Below are 19,380 nucleotides of genomic sequence, written 5' to 3'. Positions count from 1 at the left end.
GGAATCGGTGCATCTGGCGAGCCAGTCTGTGGAGTAGACTGCGGTATACCAAATGGTGATGGTTCGAGCCCTGAGTGGGGGAGAACTGGATTATTTACTGAGAGAATCAGATAATTTTTCTAGTGCGGTTAGAGAGCTGGATATGGAGACCTAAGGTATGGATACATGAGGCCATGGTTATTGGTGGTCGTCCAGAGCGAGATAATGCATGTTGTACGTGTTCAGGAGGGGATGAGTGTCTCCACGGCAGGCGGCCGTTGGTCAGAGACCTTGTGGTGGTTAGGGATTCTTCAAGGTTGTAATGGTAAATTCGAGGTGGTTGGCTCGTAAGGATAGTTTCGACGGTGGAGAATTTCTAGTTCAATGTATGGGTTGTTATGTTCACTTTGGGAGGGGCAACAGTTGTTGGCAGTCAACTTCAGAGTCAGTATGAGTATTCGCATAGGTTTGAGCCATAGAGGATGGGGTTTCGGATGGTCGTCAACATGTACTTGACATTGACGATTCCTCCGTGTTTCAAGTTTTGAGTTGGAGTATTTCGAGGTTGCGATTTGTGCTAGTGGAAGATCAGTGGATGAGGGAAGACGTCGTAAGGTTCTGTGATGATGTGCCGAGATATCCGAGTATGATATCCTAAATTTTGGATCATTTTGAGACTTGAGTTATGAGATGGCGAGTTGGGGAAGTGTTGTGATACTGCGGGGAGCCGTAGTACTCACTAGTCAGAGAGAGGGTGTTGTGATGCTGCGGGGAGCCGTAGTACTCACTAGTCAGAGAGAGGGTGTTGTGATACTGCAGGGAGCCATAGTGCTCACCAGCCATTAGGGGACAGTTGTGATACTGCGGGGAGCCGTAGTACTCACCAGTCATTGGGGGAGTGTTGTGATACTGCGGGGAGCCGTAGTACTCACTAGTCAGAGAGAGGGTGTTATGATACTGCGGGGAGCCGTAGTACTCATTAGTCAGAGAGAGGGTGTTGTGATACTGCAGGGAGCCGTAGTACTCACCAGCCATTGGGGGAGTGTTGTGATACTGCGGAGAGCCATAGTACTCACCAGTCATTGGGGGAGTGTTGTGATACTGCGGGGAGCCGTAGTACTCACTAGTCACAGAGAGGGTGTTGTGATGCTGCGGGGAGCCGTAGTACTCACTAATCAGAGAGAGGGTGTTGTGATACTGCGGGGAGCCCTAGTGCTCACCAGCCATTAGGGGAGTGTTGTGATACTGCAGGGAGCCGTAGTACTCACCAGTCATTGGGGAGTGTTGAAATACTGCAGGGAGCCGTAGTATTCACTAGCCAGCGAGAGAGTGTCGTGGTGCTACGGGGAACCATATTATTCGCTAGTCAGAGCATGACGGAGAAGAGTTTTTAGGCTTAGGTAGCCTTAATCCTTGAGTTTGGGAACCTGGTGGTCGGACCAAGGACGAGACAGGGGTCTCCATATGTGTCGGGAATCGTTATATTCTGAGTTAAGTTGTGGTTATCGCAATCGAAAGGACTTGGAGAAATGATGTACGCGTGAGTTGCGGGTCATGGGTCATGAGTTGGGTGCTCCATTGGGACGAGTGGTTCCAATTCTGTATCGAACTAGACTCTCGAGTATGAGTTTGGCTTTGGTAGTGTATTGAGTAGGCGAATGAGATCCCAGATACAGAAAAGGGTTTTATTTTTCGGGGTATTGTGTGTCCTATGATGTTTTAGACCTGAGTGGGTCAGTTCGGTTGTATGGGAAAAACCGCGAGACGCATGGAATTAAGGAGTAGTAGACGACAGAGGTCGAGGGTGAGACGACTTCTGTATTCGCTTGAGGTAAAGCCAAACTCGTGACTTGTGTGCCACACTGGGCCGAGATAGTTGTTGTGAGAAGGATGTCAGTGAGACGCTTTGGGACATGGGATGGGTAACCTTTGGAGGTTCAATTGCTGGGTCGGGAGATGACCTGGTGCTCAGTCTTGAAAGGGTTATTGAGAAGGGAGCTGAGGATTATGTTTGTTAGACGTCGTAGGACGCTCCTGAACAAGCATGATCATTTTTCGTGCCTGAGGTCAGAGTATTGAGGGTTCTTTGTTCAGATGGGTATGTCCTCTTCCGGGTTTGGGAGTTCCTGTTGGTTTCAGGTGTCTATAGAGGAATTTAGTTGTGTGGCATGAGATACTTCGGTGGTACTTTCCGGGTTGTTGGGTTCAACCTATGTGGCGTTGAGAAGCGATTTCGAGGTCGAAATCTAATTCAAGTGGGGGAGAATTGTAACATCCGTATTTTCAGGGATATTATTGTATATGTTAACCTTGAGGTTGAAGAAGAGACTCGACGAGTTAAGGGTCCAACTCGCCGAGTCGAGTCGATATTGCCGCGTGGATTTAACGAGTGGACTCGACGAGTCAGAGGAGGGACTCGCCGAGTAACCGCTGGGCAGAGAAACCCTAATTTTCCGGACTTGTGCCCTATTTAAATGGCCTTAAGCCCTTATTTCCGCCTCCTTTATCTCCAGAGAGCCCTGTGGGAAACCCTATATCAGTTCCATCCATTGTGAGAGAGAGTGTGGCTAAATTGGGTGTTCTTGTGTAATTTTGAGAGGGGATTTGGAGAGCATCTTGGCTTGGATCAAGAGAAGGCTTTGGATCCAGAGATTCTTCAGAGTTCTGCTTCAGCTGAAGGTAAAAACATGCTATCTTGATCATTTCCTTATGAGATCTTGTTTTAAGGGAACTTTTAGGGCTTTCTTCCATTTATCTTGTGTCATGGAGTGATTTGTGTATGGTTTGGGGTTGGGACCTCAGATCTGGACTATGAGTGGCCTTGTGAGTCCAGAAACCCGAGCTTTATTGAGTTGGAAGAAAGCTCTTGTACATCTAGCCCTTATTGGAGCATGTTTTGGCATTATGAGCCTTACATGCCATGCATGAACGTAAAGCTTGCAGCTTTACGTGCTATTCGAGCCTTAGAATAGTAGATCTAGTGATTGGAGTGATAGATCTGCATTAAATCGTCTGAATGAGAAATCAGATTAAAGGGACTCGCTGAGTCCATGAACTGACTCGACGAGTCGGCGAGGGTTTGTCCCGATGGTTTGATTGTGCGATAACTCGGCGAGTTGGGGGTCAACTCGACGAGTTGAGCTGGACTTTTGAGACTTCTGAGGATACGCGGGGACTCGACGAGTCGCAGGAGTGCACTCGACGAGTCGGGTCAAACTTGGACTGTTGACTCGAGTTCGACTTCTGTTGACTTTGGGGTTTTGGTCAACATAAGTGATAGAGACCTTGGAGGGGTAAAATGGTCTTTTACCCACTTCAAAGAGTTAGAAAGAGAAAGAATTGCCTCCGGTTATCTGAGTCGTCAAAAGAGTATTAATTAGAGATATTCATCCTTTATGTTAGGAGGAGGCTAGTTCGAGATCCGAGCGCGAGGTTATTTACTCACCTGCTAGCCGAGGTGAGTCTTCTCACTATACATTACCTAGAGTGGTATATATGTGCAGACCGGAGGGTCTTATGTGTTATGTGTATGTTTGAGTTTATGTGCATTGTGATATATGTATGCTATGTGTTATATAGACCGGCCCGAAGGGTCCAACGATTTAGACCGGACCGGAGGGTCCAACGAGCTAGACCAGACTGGAGGGTCTAACGAGCTACGGGACTGGAGGGTCCCGGTGAGACACATCGACCGGAGTGCCGTACACACTGGCAGAGGATTATGTTTTTGAGATTTTGGGATATGTTTTATTGTGATGATATTGATACACATGAGATTTTCAGAATATTATATGAGTTTTATTGCGTTTGAAAAATGAAAAATTGTTTTAAAATTTACCTCGTTACATAGCCTTAATTGTTCGGTCTTTCATTTCAATAAGTAGTCAGTTGCGGGCTAAGAGGCCTCGTAGTCAGACTTCACATTGATTGAAGCAGCTGTTGGAGAGAAGGCATCAGTCAGACCTGCAATTACCGGGTAGTATGCAGCGGCAGTTTTCAATCATACATTGTGTACTCGTAGTCTGACTTTTAGCAGTAGTCAGCTGTCCTCGTTCTCCTCTTTGAAACCCTTTCTCGCCATCAAGCTAAGCTCCTAGTCCTCTTAGTCGGCTTACCTTTAACCTAACTCTCTAGTTTATGGCCGAAAAACACGGGAAAACACTACTTTTTGATAATAATAAAAAAGGCCATTTAAAAGCTCTTTTCTTGTGTTCTTGAGTACACATTAGGATATTACTTCAGGGGCTATCCAAGCCATTGAGAAGCCTGCTCAAGCCGCTGAGGATGATGAATGATCCTAGAGGCTCTTCTTCTGTATAAGATCTTATAACCGGGAAGCATAGGTAGCACTTGTGGAAGGAAGACACTGGCGAGTAGACCTGTGAGAGCCCCCCATCAAAGGTTGATATCTTACCTTTTAAAGCGGGTATAAGAATGGGAAGTCGGGATATCCCAATCTTCCAGCTCTCAAGCAGTTCAGAAGATTCATCCCTCATTCAATCCCCTTTGCTCCTGCTTTCATCTACCCCTATGCTTCTTGTGTTAGTCATTTAAGTGATTTGATATGCTATGTGATTGTGTTTTATTACATGGAAGACCCCGGGGGAGCCCGTGACATTGGATGTAAGACCATGTGGGGTACCCCATCGCATTCCTAGGTAAAGACCATGTGGGGTAGCCCATGGCATTGGATGTAAGACCATGTGGGGTAGCCCATGGCATTCCTAGGTAAAGAACATGTGGGGTAGCCCATGGCACGAAGGTGTAAGACCCTGGGGGGAGCCCACGACATCCTTACAGGTTTATGTATGCATGGCTTTTGTGATATAGGTAACTTTTATTGCTATCAGGTTATGTGATATGTAGATTGTATGTGTGGTATTCTCTGGGAAACTCACTAAACTTCGTGCTTACAGGTTTGTTTATGGTTTCACGTATCATCGTTTTGGAAAGGAAGGGCTCAGATTGATCGCAGTGCACACACCCATGTCTTCCGCAATGAATGATTTTGGGAAGAACTCTGATAAATGTTTTAACTAACGATGTTTTGGAATGTTTAGAATAGATGATATCTATGTTTTGGCTATATTAAAAATGAAATTTTTTAACCTTGATTTTTGGGTCGTTACAGGAGATTTCAGTTTTTGATGAAGGATGGATAAGATCTCGGCCCTAGAAGCTTCTTGAGTGGAGTTTTTCGAACTTAAGATGGTTCTAAGGGCATAGATCACGAAATGATATGTTAAGGAGTGAAGATTATCATAAAATGAAGTTAATCATCAAGCATAAAGAGTAGCTTACCAAATGAGTGATGATCTTTGAAGAAAAACTTGGTGAACACACCCTAGTTCACGAATTTTTGAGGGATGAAAATGAGAGAACCTTAGATGGCTTTGAGAGGAGGATTGTAGTATTGGAAGTTTGGAATGGAGAGTGGTGAGTGAAGGGGGCTTTGGCCGTGAATAAGAAGAAGAGGGAGAGAAGAGAGAAGTGTGATGGGACATGCATGGATAAATGAGTTTAACATGGATATTTGATGGATATTAAGCATGGATACTCACCATGCAATGGTGAGGTGTCTTCCTCACAATTTTCCCATTTTTTTATGCATGTATATATATATATATATATATATATATATATATATATATATATATATATATATATATATATATATATATATATATATATATATATATATATACTCAAATTCGAGAATGAAAGGAGAGAAAGGAAAAGTTTGGGCCATTATTGAGTATTTTCGAAATTATAAGGCTCATGATAGGAGTTTTCGGCCCATTGGGCCCATATAAGGGTTTATGGCCCAAAATGATAAAGGAATTTGGGTTTTCGGCCCAATGAAGCCCCAGAAGATAGTTTACGGTCCAATAGGGTTTATGAAAATGACGTGGGACAGTTTAGGCCCAATAAGGCTCATAAAAAGTGTTGAGGCCCAAAATGTTATAGTTTAATGAATGTGGGTCCAATTACGGCCCAATTGAAGACTCTTAGCTTAAAAGAATCAAGTTGAGGGTTTATTGGTCCATTAGGCCCAATAAATGATTCTTGGCCCATTAAAATGTTTGAACCGGGCTATTAGGGTTTCAACTCCACAGTTAGGTATATGAGATGCGTTGAATTAGGTTTCGAACTTCACTCATGAGTTTTGATTCAAATGGCTGATTTTGAATGAGCGTAGTACATGACATCAACTTAGATTACAAGTTATACAAGAGTTGATCTTTACATGAAGACAGAATTTCCTAGCTAAAAAGGCTAGTTGTGACATCATCCCCCCGTTAGAGGGAATTTCGTCCCAAAATTCTTTTGAAAGATCAACTATGAATGAGAGAATAAATGAGTGTACTTCTGCTTCATGTGGTTTTCGCATGCCCATGTGAATTCCAGTCCATGCTTAGCGTTCCATCGAACCTTCACAATCAGAATGCGACTCTGTTTCCTACGCTTCACTACCCTATCCATTATCTCAACCGGGTCCTCGACGAACAGGAGATTCTCGTTTATTTCGATCTCTTCCATAAGAATGACAAGGGTTTCATCATATAAACACTTTTTCAGATTCGAGACGTGGAACACGGGGTGTACGTTGCTGAGCTTCGCAGGTAGCTACAACTTATATGCCACCGGACCAATTCGGGCAAGAATCTCGAACGGTCCGTTGTATCGCGGATTTAGTTTTCCCCGTTTCCCAAAATAGATCATCCGTTTCCAGGGAGAGACCTTAAATAGCACCCGATCTCCGACTTGGAATTCCAGAGGCTTTCGTCGTTTGTCAGCATAACTCTTTTGTCGTTCACGCGATGCTTGAAGTCGAGCCTTGATTTGGATTATCTTTTCTGTAGTTTCTCGAATGATCTCTGGTCCTGTAAGAGTGATGCTTGGTGATTTCCCTTTTTCCAGCTGGATGTCACCCACCTCAGCCTAGCAGAGAGGCGATCTGCATTTGCGACCATATAAAGCCTCAAAAGGAGCAACCCTTATGCTCGTGTGATAGGTGTTGTTGTACGAGAACTCAATTAAAGGCAAGTGGGTATCCCAAGATTTGCCAAAATCGATCACACAGGCTCGGAACATGTCTTCAAGTGTTTGATCGGTTCGTTCGCTCTGGCCATCAGTTTGAGGGTGTTAAGCAGTGCTCATGTCCAGTTGTGTTCCCATTGCCTTCTGGAGCGACTGCCAAAACCGTGAAGTAAATCCACTATCCCGATCCGAGATAATAGATATTGGCACCCCATGAAGGCTCACGATCTCTTTTATATAGATTCGTGTTAATCTCTCCATCTTGTACGATTCTTTTATTGGCAGGAAATGGGCGGATTTGGTTAACCTATCGACAATCACCCAGATAGCATTCAATCTGTCTACTGTCTTAGGTAATTTGGTTATAAAGTCCATGGTAATCCTTTCCCATTTCCACTCGAGTATCACTGGCTGTTGTAATAATGACGAGGGCTTCTAATACTCCACTTTCACTTTGGCGCAAGTGAGACACTTTCCCACGTAAGTGGCGATCTCTGCCTTCATATTTGGCCACCAATATTTTTGTTTGATGTCCAGGTACATTTTATCCAAACCTGTATGGACGGAATATCACATTTTATGAGCCTCGCTCATGACTATCTCTCTGAATCCCCCAAATTTAGGGACCCAGACTCTATTCATGAAGTAGTAAGCTCCGTCCTTTTTGGTTTCAAGGTTTTTATCCATCCCACGTAGTGTTTCATTTACGATGTTCTCCGGCTTCAATGCCTCTGATTGGGCTCCCTTGATCTGTGAGGTTAGTTGGGAGTGGATGGTTATCGATAATATCTTCACCCGACGACCTGAGTATTCTTTACTGCTCTGGGCATCAGCTACCATGTTAGCCTTGCATGGGTGGTACTTGATCTCGCATTCGTAATCATTTAGCAGCTCAACCCACCTTCAATTCCTCATGTTTAGCTCATTTTGGTTTAGAATGTGCTGGAGGCTTTTGTGATCCGTGAATATGGTGATCTTTGTACTGTAGAGGTAGTGCCTCCAAATCTTTAGGGCGAAGACCACAACTCCCAGATCGAGATCATAGGTGGTGTCATTTACTTCATGTGTCTTCAATTGTCTGGACACGTAAGCTATCACCTTTCCACGCTGCATGAGGACACATCCTAACCCTTGGTTCGAAGCATCTCAATAGACTACGAAGTCTTCGGTTCCCTCAGGTAAGGATAGCACTGGTGCACTACAGAGGGCTCGCTTCAAGGTTTGGAAGGCAGCTTCTTGCTTATCCGTCCACTTGAAATATACCCTTTTTTGTGTCAAGGTGGCGAGGGGCTTGGCCATCTTGGAGAAGTTCTGAATAAACCTTCGGTAGTAGCCTGCGAGAACCAAGAATTGTCGAATTTTCGTTGGTGTTTTCGGAATCGCCCAGCCTTCAATGGCCTTGATCTTGGAAGGATCTACATGAATCCCTTCCTCACTGACTACATGACCCAATAAGTTTACACTGAGAATCCAGAACTCGTATTATGAGAGTTTCGCGTATAGCCTTTCAGCTCTTAGAGTTTCCAAGATTTGACGAAGATGTTGACCGTGCTCCTCCTTGCTTCGGGAGTATATGAGAATATCATCGATGAAGACGATTACGAAGTTATCGAGGAATGGGCGGTAGACGCGATTCATGAGGTCCATAAATGTTGCGGGGGCATTTCTCAGACTGAAAGGGCATCACAACAAATTCGTAATGACTGTATCGAGTTCGGAAAGCAGTTTTTGGAATCTCCTCTGCTCGGACTCGGAGCTGATGATAACCGGATCTTAAATCTATTTTGGAGAAGTAACTAGCTCCTTGAAGCTGGTCAAATAGATCGTCAATCCGAGGGAGTGGGTATCGGTTTTTGACAGTGAGCTTATTCAATTCCCTATAATCGATGCACATTCTGAAGGATCTGTCCTTCTTCTTGACAAACAAGACCAGAGCTCCCCAGGGTGAGTAGCTTGGTCTGATGAATCCTTTGCTCAACAATTCGCTTAATTGACTGGATAACTCCTGCATTTCGGTGGGAGCTAACCTGTAGGGTGATTTGGCAATTGATGTGGCTCCTGGTATGAGGTCAATTCGAAATTCAATCTGTCTTTCTAGGGGTATTCCCAGAAGGTCTTTAGGAAATACATCCGGAAAGTCGCATGCCACTGAGATGTCTTTAATGTTTACTTCTTCTTTGGCTTTGTCAACAACATGAGTGAAGAAAGCATAGCTCTTCTTGTGCAGGCACTTCTGATGCCTCGATGCACGAGAAAAGACGAAGATTGGCGCCAGACTTATCACCATAGATTATTAAGGTTTTGTGATTGGGTAGGTGAAGGCGAACGACCTTCTCGTGACACATAATATCAGCACGGTGGGGGCTTAACCAGTCCATGCCGATTATCACATCAAAACTCCTAATATTTACTGGCATCAAATCTATTTGAAATGAATGATTGTTTAGTGTTAATGTGCACCCTACGTAAACATCTTTGGTTGTTTCGGTTTTCCCATTAGCCATCTCCACCGTGAAGGCTTCGTTTAGCTTCTAGGGTTGTTGTTTTAGTAAGTGTTTGAATTTGTTACTTACGAAGCTCCGCTATCAAATAAAATGCATGCGTAAGTGTTGTTAAGTGGGAACGTACCAGTAACAACCGTCGGGTCTTGAACTGCTTCACCTTGACCCAACGTCAGGACCCTTCCTGATCCTCCTGCCCCTTGGTTGTTGGCTTTGGGGCAATTGCGTCTGAAATGACCGGTTCCTCCACATCCATAACAAGTGTGACAAGCCCCAACGTTATTGTTGTTGCAGTTGTTGTTGTTGTTGTTGTTGTTGTTGTTGTTGTTGTTGTTGTTGTTGATGATGATGTTGTTGTTGTTGTTGTTGTTGTTGTTGTGGTTGTTGTGGTTTGGCTGTTGGTTCGGTTGGGGTTGAGATCTGCAGTATCAAGCGGTATGGCCCTTACGGTTGCAACTTGTACATTCCATATCTCTGCATTCTCCATAGTGGTGGTAGATGCATTTGTTACACTTGGGCAGGGTTCCCGAGTATTGCTTAGTAGCAGTTGGTGTAGTCGAGGCTGGAGCATGTGGTGTTGAGGAAACCTGAGCAGTAGCAGCGTGGACTGCTACAGTTTGTTGCTTTTTCGATGACTCGTGGTTTTGTCGCCCTTTTCGTTTGTTGTCCTTGTTGTTCTTGTTATCTTTTCACTCTTTCTTGCCTTCAGTTTCTCCTGCTTTGGAACCCTTCTTGTTGCCATGGTTGTAGAGCTTCTTGGCTAATATTTTAGCACTGTCATATGTCTCCGGGTTAGCTGCTATTACATTTCCTTGAATTGGAGAGGTAAATCCCCAAATGAATCTTTCAATCTTATTTCCTTCAGATGTGATCATGCCTGGACACAAGATTGACAACTCACTAAACCTCGAGATGTAAGCATCGATGTCGGAGTTCTGAACTGTGAGATTCCACAGTTCCTGCTCCATCTTCTGGATCTCCCCTCTGGGACAGTATTCTTCCATTAGCATTTCTTTCAGCTCCTCCCATGGCATAGCGTTCATCACTGGGAGTGTCATGGCCTTCACGTAACCATTCCACTAAGAAAGCGCTTGATCGACGAATGTGCAAGCTGCAAACTTCACCTCGCACTCCTCGGGGCATCCGCAGATCTCGAATACTGATTCAACTTTTTCTATCCACCTCTTTAGAGTTATTACGCCTCCTGTCACGTTGAAGGTTCGAGGCTTGGCATTCATGAAATCCTTGTAGGTACAGGTCCTTGTGGGTCCTTGGTTCATCCCCTGGTTTCAACTTCCGGCTCTTTTCCCGCTACCTCCACCATTATTTCCGTTGTGAATATGTGCCAGTGCTGCGGTGACCGCAGCTAACACCGTCGCTTGGAACACAGCTGAGTTTATCTCCGGTGGTGTTGGTGTCGTGTTGTTTCCGCGATTCGGTCTCTGAGGCATCTTCTGTCATGGAACGGAAAGATGTTGAGTATTTAGTGCATTCTGGTTTTGCGATTCCTTAATTATAGAACAGTTTCGGTGATTCGGTTGTATGTGTAAATGAATGCATACAATTAACATGAAATAAAAGTAATAGAACACATAGCAGATAACAACATCATGATAATATATTCTACTGCTTTCATTAATAATAATCTTTTTAATGCATGAAAATTTGCCTATATAAGGCATACAATACACGAAAGAAATAAAATCCGACAGCGTGACGACTCCATGAGTAGTGTAATCACTTAATCATGAAGTCGATAATACATAGAGTAGTACATAAAAGGAAATCATAACAATAGTGATGGCAGATGAAGTCGTTCCTAGTCGTGGTGGGGAGGGTCTGGTGGAGCTGACGACGAGGTAGATGCACCCTGGAGTCTGGCCAGGTGATGCTCGGTGGCTCGAAGTCGGGCATGCAATGCTGTCTGTCCCGCCTGGTAGTCCCTGACTACCTCATGTGTTATCCTTTCCACGTGCTCAACCGCGGCTCTCGTGGCAACCATTTAACCGGCGGTTGGCTGTGCCTGCTCGCCGATGTCGCGCGTCCTCCTTACCATCACTGGCAGGGCTCGATCAGCAGGTCCACCGTGACTCAGGTCGTAGTAGTCCCGGTTCATACCTAATGGGGGACGCACCCCCTGCTGGCGACTCCATCTCCAAATCTCCTATGCCCATGGGGGCGTAGGACCATTGGGACCCATCCTGTAAGGGGGCACCCTAGCCATGTATGGCGGTTTGATGACTTCGGACTCCACGTCCGAGTCATCTGCATCATTACCATCAGCCTCCTCCTTATCTGACTCTGCTACCGGTTCTGCCGGTCCTCCTACAGGTTTTTCTTTGGGTTCTTCTTCTGGTTCTTCCTCCGGCTCTTCCTCCGATTCCGGCTCTAACCATCCTCCATTCCCCTGGTTAGGGTAATAGGGATCTCTTGGGTGATGGAATCCGGCCATATGGTCTGCATGAGGGGTGATAAATGTGTAAGGGGAGTGTATGTAGATAGCATTCCAAATACTCCTATAGTATTTTAATTGCTTATGTTTGAGTTCCTTAAAAGCTTTTTGGATACAAGGTTGGTAAGTTTCTAGATTCATTGTCCACCATGATCACTCCCAAACACGTGTTGGTCGTATTTTGAATAAATATAGTTGATCAGGCTCTATTTATCCCCAATACGACTTCATAAAGGTCCAGGTTTAACCACGGCGTTCAGTTTCCTCCAAAAGCTCTTAGAGTTATAGTATTAATGTACACCTAGGCATGTATGTTAATTATTTTATTCAGAGTGTTTTAGTCCCATTGTATTTATAGTTGCATATGTTAAATTATTAGATATGCCAGTTCACTATAAACAATGCTCTGATATCAATCTGTCACACCCCCGAACCAGACAGCGGAAACGTCCGAGGGCTTGAGTGACTTCAATATTGTAGTATCATCACAGTGTATATAATTGAAACATAACATCATCATCATCACACATGTAATATTACAACTGTCATGGGTTTACATCAAAGATTGTATTTCAATATTACATGCCAAAATATCCAGAGTATGATGAAAACAAAACATAACAAAACATCCAGGTATTCTTGCTGACCAACCTGCTCAATGATTTCCTGAGAATACAAGTTAATTTAAAAAGGTCAACATATATAATGTTGGTGAGTTCATAAGCATGTTTAGAAAAAAAATGTTTTGTATTACTTTGTAAACACCAAAAAATCCGATATTTTCTGAAAAACGGTTTGAAATGTTTGTGTTCGATCTTGTATTAATGCGTGTGTGTTAATGTTTATGAGAATATAAAGAAAATGACCCCACAGAACCCGATGTTGTCCGTTTCTGAAAAGGTTGGAATCTCAACACCCGAGGTTGAGTACCAGTGTGTGTAGGTTACCGTGTTTCCACAAAAGAATGTTTCTCGTAAATTTTATAATGGTGTTAATTCCTCTAAGTGAGCCGTTATAACCATACTTAATAATGACAATTTCGCCTGCCATGACGTCTATAAGACGCCGACTTGTTTAAGGTAAGGTTTGTCACCCTAGACTGGCCTAGTCTAACTGTAGCGAACAGCTCAGGTGTGGGGTGTCACCCCCGTATAGATCTATACACAAACTCTCGCTCTCTATCCTGGAGACTCTGGTTATAACTACATGCTACGTTTGTACACTCATTTGGTGCCAAACGAAACGTCTCACTAGATCCTTAATCGAATTTACGCGAATAAACATGAAAGGTATATTCCAGGCCCAATAAACATGTAAGTGGACAACTAAGACCCACTAAGCATGTAGATTATATTCCAGGCCCAATAAGCATATAAGGTATATTCCAGACCCAATAAACATATAAGTGGACCACTAAGGCCCACTAACCATATAGATTATATTCCAGGCCTAGTAAAAGTATAAATGACGTAATTGATCAGTGGTTTGTTACGTTGGTTTTTTAAGCTTCGTTGTTTATTAAAATGACATAAAAAGCCCACTTTTTGTAAAAAGACATTTTCGGTCCTAAAAACCGAAAATTTACAATTATGGCACATTTTTGGTAAAAATGACATTTTAGGTCCTTTAAGGCCAAAGTTTGCATTTAAGGCTAGTTTTAAGTAAAAATAACATTTTTAACTCACTTTTGTCAAAAATATCATTTTTGGCTTAATTTTATGAAAATGTGCATTCTCGGCCCACTTATAAATAAATTTATCTTTTTGGCCTAAGTATTAATAAATTTACTTTTTCAGTTCTTATCAAAATTTACATTTTTGGCATAACTTTGTTGAAAATGAAACTTAAGCCCACAAAAGTCCAAAAATTTAACATTTTGGCCCAAAAAACGTGAAAGCCCAAAAATGAGGCCCATTTGTGAAAATTTTCACTTTTAACCCTTTTAAAATCACAAATTCCATAAGGATTCATATTTATAAAAAATAATCCTTTTTTTTGGTCCCTTAAAATCATGAGTTACATATAATAACCTCATTTTTTATTATTTTGGCATTTTTGGCCCTTTTATGTAATTTTCTTAGTTTTAAGCAAACTTGAAGTATTTTAAAACCTTTCTTTACATAATAAGTTTGCAATAAATGTTATGTTCTACAAATATCATCATATTTTAACATACTTTCAAGTTCATGGAGTTTATAACATATAATCACACATATATCATGAAAAACACACAAAATCATGCATACACACATAGATCTACACAAAACAACTTGTATTCTCCCCCAAAACATAGTAAAAACCGAAAATAGGGGGTATGAACTTACTTTACTTTGGAGATTTCCGTTTTTGATGAAGGATGGATGAGATCTCGCCCCTAGAAGCTTCTTGACTGGAGATTTTCGAAATGAGTGATGATCATCAAGCTTATCATAAAATGAAGTTAATCATTAAACTTAAAGAGTAGCTTACCAAATGAGTGATGATCTTTGAAGAAAATCTTGGTGAACACACCCTAGTTCACGAATTTTTGAGGGATGAAAATGAGAGAACCTTAGATGGACCTGAGAGGAGGATTGAAGTGTTGGAAGTTTGGAATGGACAGTGGTGAGTGAAGGGGGCTTTGGCTGTGAATAAGAAGAAGAGGGAGAGAAGAGAGAAGTGTGATGGGACATGCATGGATAAATGAGTTTCACAAGGATATTTGATGGATATTAAGCGTGGATACTCACCATGCAATGGTGAGGTATCTTCCTCACAATTTTCCCATATTATTATATTTTTGCATGTATATATATATATATATATATATATATATATATATATATATATATATATACACTCAAATTCGAGAATGAAAGGAGAAAAAAGAAAAGTTTGGGCCATTATTGAGTATTTTCGAAATTATAAGGCTCATGATAGGAGTTTTTGGCCCATTGGGCCCATATAAGGGTTTACAGCCCAAAATGATAAAGGAATTTGGGTTTTCGGCCCAACGAAGCCCAAGAAGATAGTTTACGGCCCAATAGGGTTTATGAAAATGACGTGGGACAGTTTAGGCCCAATAAGGCCCATAAAAAGTCTTGAGGCCCAAAATGTTATAGTTTAATAAATGTGGGTCCAATTACGGCCCAATTGAAGACTCTTAGATTAAAAGAATCAAGTTGAGGGTTTATTGGTCCATTAGGCCCAATAACTGATTCCTGGCCCATTAAAATGTTTGAACCGGGCTACTAGGGTTTCAAACCCACAGTTAGGTATATTAGATGCGTTGAATTAGGTTTTGAACTTCACTCATGAGTTTTGATTCAAATGGCTGATTTTGAATGAGCGTAGTACATGACATCAACTTAGATTACAAGTTATATAAGAGTTGATCTTTACATGAAGACAGAATTTCATAGCTAAAAAGGCTAGTTGTGACAGCTTTTTACCTCCTAGAGCTTCTAGAGTACAAAGAGACCTCAGATCTACTAGCTTGTCTTCCTTCTCCAACACCTTGATGCAACTCCTTCTTCTTTAACTACTAAAAATACACTCTTTTGGCTCACACACTCAAGAGAGAGGCTAGGGTTTGGGGAAAACGGCTCAAAACTATGGAGGCTAAGGTAAGGGAGGGTTATGAGCTCATAAGGACGTTTATATAACACCCAAACCCTAAATACTAGGGTTTCCTTCTGACATGAGTACGCCCAGCGTACTAAGGCGCACCTAGTACACTCAGTGTACCCTTATGTACGCGCAGCATACTTCTCCTGATCCCAAATTTGCAATTTAACCCTTAGGCTTCTCATGGCGTCACCCCTCCAAACCTAGGGACTATAAATGACAAATCTCGGGATGTTACAGGCTGCTAATGCTAATAATTAGTGTTCTTGATTTCCTTGGGATTGGTACGTTCTTCTAGCATTTTTCGCATCTATAGAGTATATCCTCCGCGTCTTGATACATGGTTAGCCGATAGTACCCAACCCTTGCGATTTTCCATAATATTGTTCACGTGACTTTGTGTACTCCGGTAATTCCTTCATGCATCTCTCTTACGAGGTACTCCATTTCCTTGCCATTTAGGCAATGTAAGCAAGGTGTTAAGTATCATTTCTTGTACAAAACTCCATTATCTACTACGAAAGATGGTGCCTTGACTCGTAATTTTCTGGCTTGTTTATCATCCTGGGGTAATTTCCCTTCCATCAAGTGTTATATTAATGGTTTCTTTCAATCACTCGTCCCTGTTGTTATGGTCATTACCGGTATTTCTTCTATTACTTTTGCTTGCACTATTTCTACTAACACTTTTTTGGACAAATGGGGGAAAGTTGAGGATGCTAGTTTGCCTAATGTGTCCTCTCTTTTATTCTTTAATCTTGGAACTTGTTCCAAATTGAAGCTTCTAAATTGCTTTGTTAATGCTTTAACTTTTTCTGCATATTGCGCGAGATTTTTCCCTCGGGTCTCATATAATCCATTGGTTTGGTTAGCCACTACCATCGAGTCTATAAAGGCATGTATGTACTCGCACCCCATTTTGATAGCTACTTGTAGTCCTGCAATGAGTGCCTCATATTCCGATTCATTATTTGACGCCTGGAAATCAAATCTTAGCGCATAAGTTACTTCTTCTCCTGTTGGAGTCGTTAGTACCAAGTCGGATCCTGTCCCTTCTATACAGGAAGATCCATCTGAGTACAACCTCCATTGATTTCCTTGTGTGCCTTCCGTGTTTGTTACTTGAACATCTGGTTCTACTACTGATGATACATCCATGTTTACCCGTTATTTCAACAATAAAGTCTATTAATGCTTGTGCTTTTATGTTGGTTCTTGGTTTGAATACGATTTCATGTTCTCCCAATTCCATAGCCTACTTAGCTAATCTTCCCAAATTCTCTAGTTTTAGTAGCACTTATCGTAGTGGTATGTTTGTAAGGACCTGTATGGAATGAGCTAAGAAATACCTCCTCAATCGTCTTTCTGTGTTTACTAGGGATAATGCTAATTTTTCCATATCTGAGTATCCTACCTCTACTCCTTGTAAGACGTGGCTGACAAAGTAGATGGGAATCTGTCTATCTTCTCTGTTTTCTAATAATACTGTATCGGCTGTTGTCTTTGACGTCGATAAGTATATCTTCAAAACTTCACTCGGGATTAGCGATGTCAATGTGGGCAATTCGGCTAATGCTATCTTGAGTTTTTTGAATGCGTTCTCTGCTTCCTCCATCCATGGAATTTCCTTTTATCTAGTACTCTTTTCAATGTTTTGTATAAAGGGAACATTTTTTCTACAAATTTAGCTAAGAAAAGTCCTAGTGTTGCCAATTTTCTGTTTAATGCTTGTACCTGTTTCACTGTTTTTGGTGAACGCATTTCTAATAATGACTCTATCTTTTTGTGGTTTTCTTTATTCCGTCATTTGTAATCACATGTCCTAATAACCTTCCTTCTTCCGTCCGAATATACATTTTTGTGGGTTCAATTTCATGTTTGCCAACCTTAGATTGGCGAAGGTTTATGATATGTCCTATAGAATATGATTGTCATCTTTGCTTTTGATGACCATGACGTCCCCATAGACTTGAATATTTCTACCTATTTATGGCTCGAAGACTTTGTCTGCTAAGCTTTGGTATGTTTCCCTTCCATTTCTCAGTCCAAATGACATTTTTATGTAACAAAATGTTCCCCTGTCTGTATGGAAAGAAGTTTTTTCCTCGTCTCCTTTGTGCATGTGTATTCGGTGGTAGCCTTTGTAAACATCTAGGAAACTCTTCCACTTATGGCCATGTAAAGATTCTATCTTTTCATCAATAGATGGTAGTGGATAGCAGTCCTTTGGGGATGCTTTGTTTAAGTTTGAAAAATCTATAAACATTCTCCATTGCCCATCTCCTTTCTTACCAATACTGGGTTTGATACCCAAGATGGGAAAAGTGACTCCCTTACTATGTTTGCCCTTACTAACTTATTTACTTCATCATTTATTGCTTTTTTCCTATCCTTTGATTGTCCTCTCTTTTTTTCGGATCGGTTTGTTTCCCAGCTTATCATTTAATTTGTGGTCAACTAGTTGTATTGGTGTGCGGGTCATGTCCACTGCTTCCCAAGAAAATACGTCAACGCTTTCTTTCAATAAATTCATTAGCCCCTGTTTTAGGTTTCCCGGTAACCCTGCTACGAGTTTTATTTCTTGATCTGTGTATCTGTTGTTTATGACAACTTCCACTGTCTCGTTACTCGCTTGCTTCCGTTCTAACGTTGTCATTTTCGCTTCTTCTACTACTATCATTGCCATGGGTATTCTCGATATCTTATTGTGAATTGTCCCATATACAGTTGGCGTTTTAAACCAAACTACAACATGGATCGTCGATGTGATGTCTTCAAACTTTTTCATTTCGGTTCTCCCAAATATGACATTCTATGGTGACATTGATTATACAATTGTGAAGTCTAACATATGTGTGTTTTTGGCTTGTGTCACCTGATCTGTTAAGGTCAGTGGAATGAATAATATTCCTTTTGGCCACACAGAGTGTCCCATGAAACTTGTTAAGTGTCCTGCTGGCTATTTCACATTTTTTCTGTATCTGCTCTGGTAATTGTGAGAAATAGTGATTGTACATGATTTATGTTGAGCTTTCGCTATCACAGTATATCATTTGGATACCTATATCGTATATGTGCCCATATATAAGTATCAACTCATCTACATGGTGATGTGTGGTATGTTCTTTTTCTGTTGTAAAAATTTTATGTAGACATGCAATGTCGCTTCCTTCCATATACGGTAAAGGTCGTTTTGCGTTCAGTCGATCGGTTATTGTATTGCATAGCATGTATAATATTATTCGCAAAATTTTCGTTGAGTGCCTCCGTCGCATGTTACTATGACACCTTTATAATACGAATGGCGTCAATGTTGTTATTGCTAGTTCCAAGTGCATGGTTAGCTCTTCATCCTGGGATTCTGTCTAATAAGCATCCATGAATCCGCTCTCCACTAAATAAACATCTGCTAGGTTAGGAAGCCATACTGAGGGTTGGACCCCGATATTGCTCTCCGATAACCAAGTTAGATTGTGAATATGAGAATTACTTAGATATTTTATATAGTGTTTCTTGCCCTTATTCTTTCATACCTGGTTACCAGGCTTTTAAGAGCTTTTATAGGCCTTTTGTGATTCTGTAGGTTCATGGCTTGGCCCGGTTCTTCATTTATTACCCGGTCTGTAGGGAGGTGAACCTTTTGTCCTTTTATTACTTTATTGTACCATATTCCTCCCTTTTCATGTACGATTATTCGTTCGTGACAGGCTGTGATTCTTTACTGCTCGTCCTGGGGACCCAGGTCGGTATGGGGCTATCTCAAATAACCGGCTCGGGTACACCATTAACTAAAATATGAAA

At 41.8% G+C, this 19,380-nt stretch overlaps 2 protein-coding genes across 2 annotated transcripts; both read right to left on the bottom strand.

Moving 5' to 3' along the window:
• Window positions 1-16,188: 16,188 nt before the first annotated feature.
• LOC145122298 (uncharacterized) lies at window positions 16,189-16,737 on the bottom strand. Its single transcript, XM_079057922.1, has one exon. The coding sequence runs from the start codon at window positions 16,735-16,737 to the stop codon at window positions 16,189-16,191; it is 549 nt and encodes a 182-aa protein (XP_078914048.1).
• Window positions 16,738-16,876: 139 nt separating this feature from the next.
• LOC145122297 (uncharacterized) lies at window positions 16,877-17,194 on the bottom strand. Its single transcript, XM_079057921.1, has one exon. It carries the CDS (start codon window positions 17,192-17,194, stop codon window positions 16,877-16,879), a length of 318 nt encoding a protein of 105 aa, XP_078914047.1.
• Between the last annotated feature and the right edge of the window lie 2,186 nt (window positions 17,195-19,380).

The sequence above is a fragment of the Lactuca virosa genome, chromosome 6 (genome assembly GCF_052849685.1).
Source record: "Lactuca virosa cultivar CGN04683 chromosome 6, Lactuca_virosa_CGN04683_v6, whole genome shotgun sequence".
Taxonomy (NCBI): Eukaryota; Viridiplantae; Streptophyta; class Magnoliopsida; order Asterales; family Asteraceae; genus Lactuca; species Lactuca virosa.
This window is presented reverse-complemented; position numbering and strand designations above follow the sequence as displayed.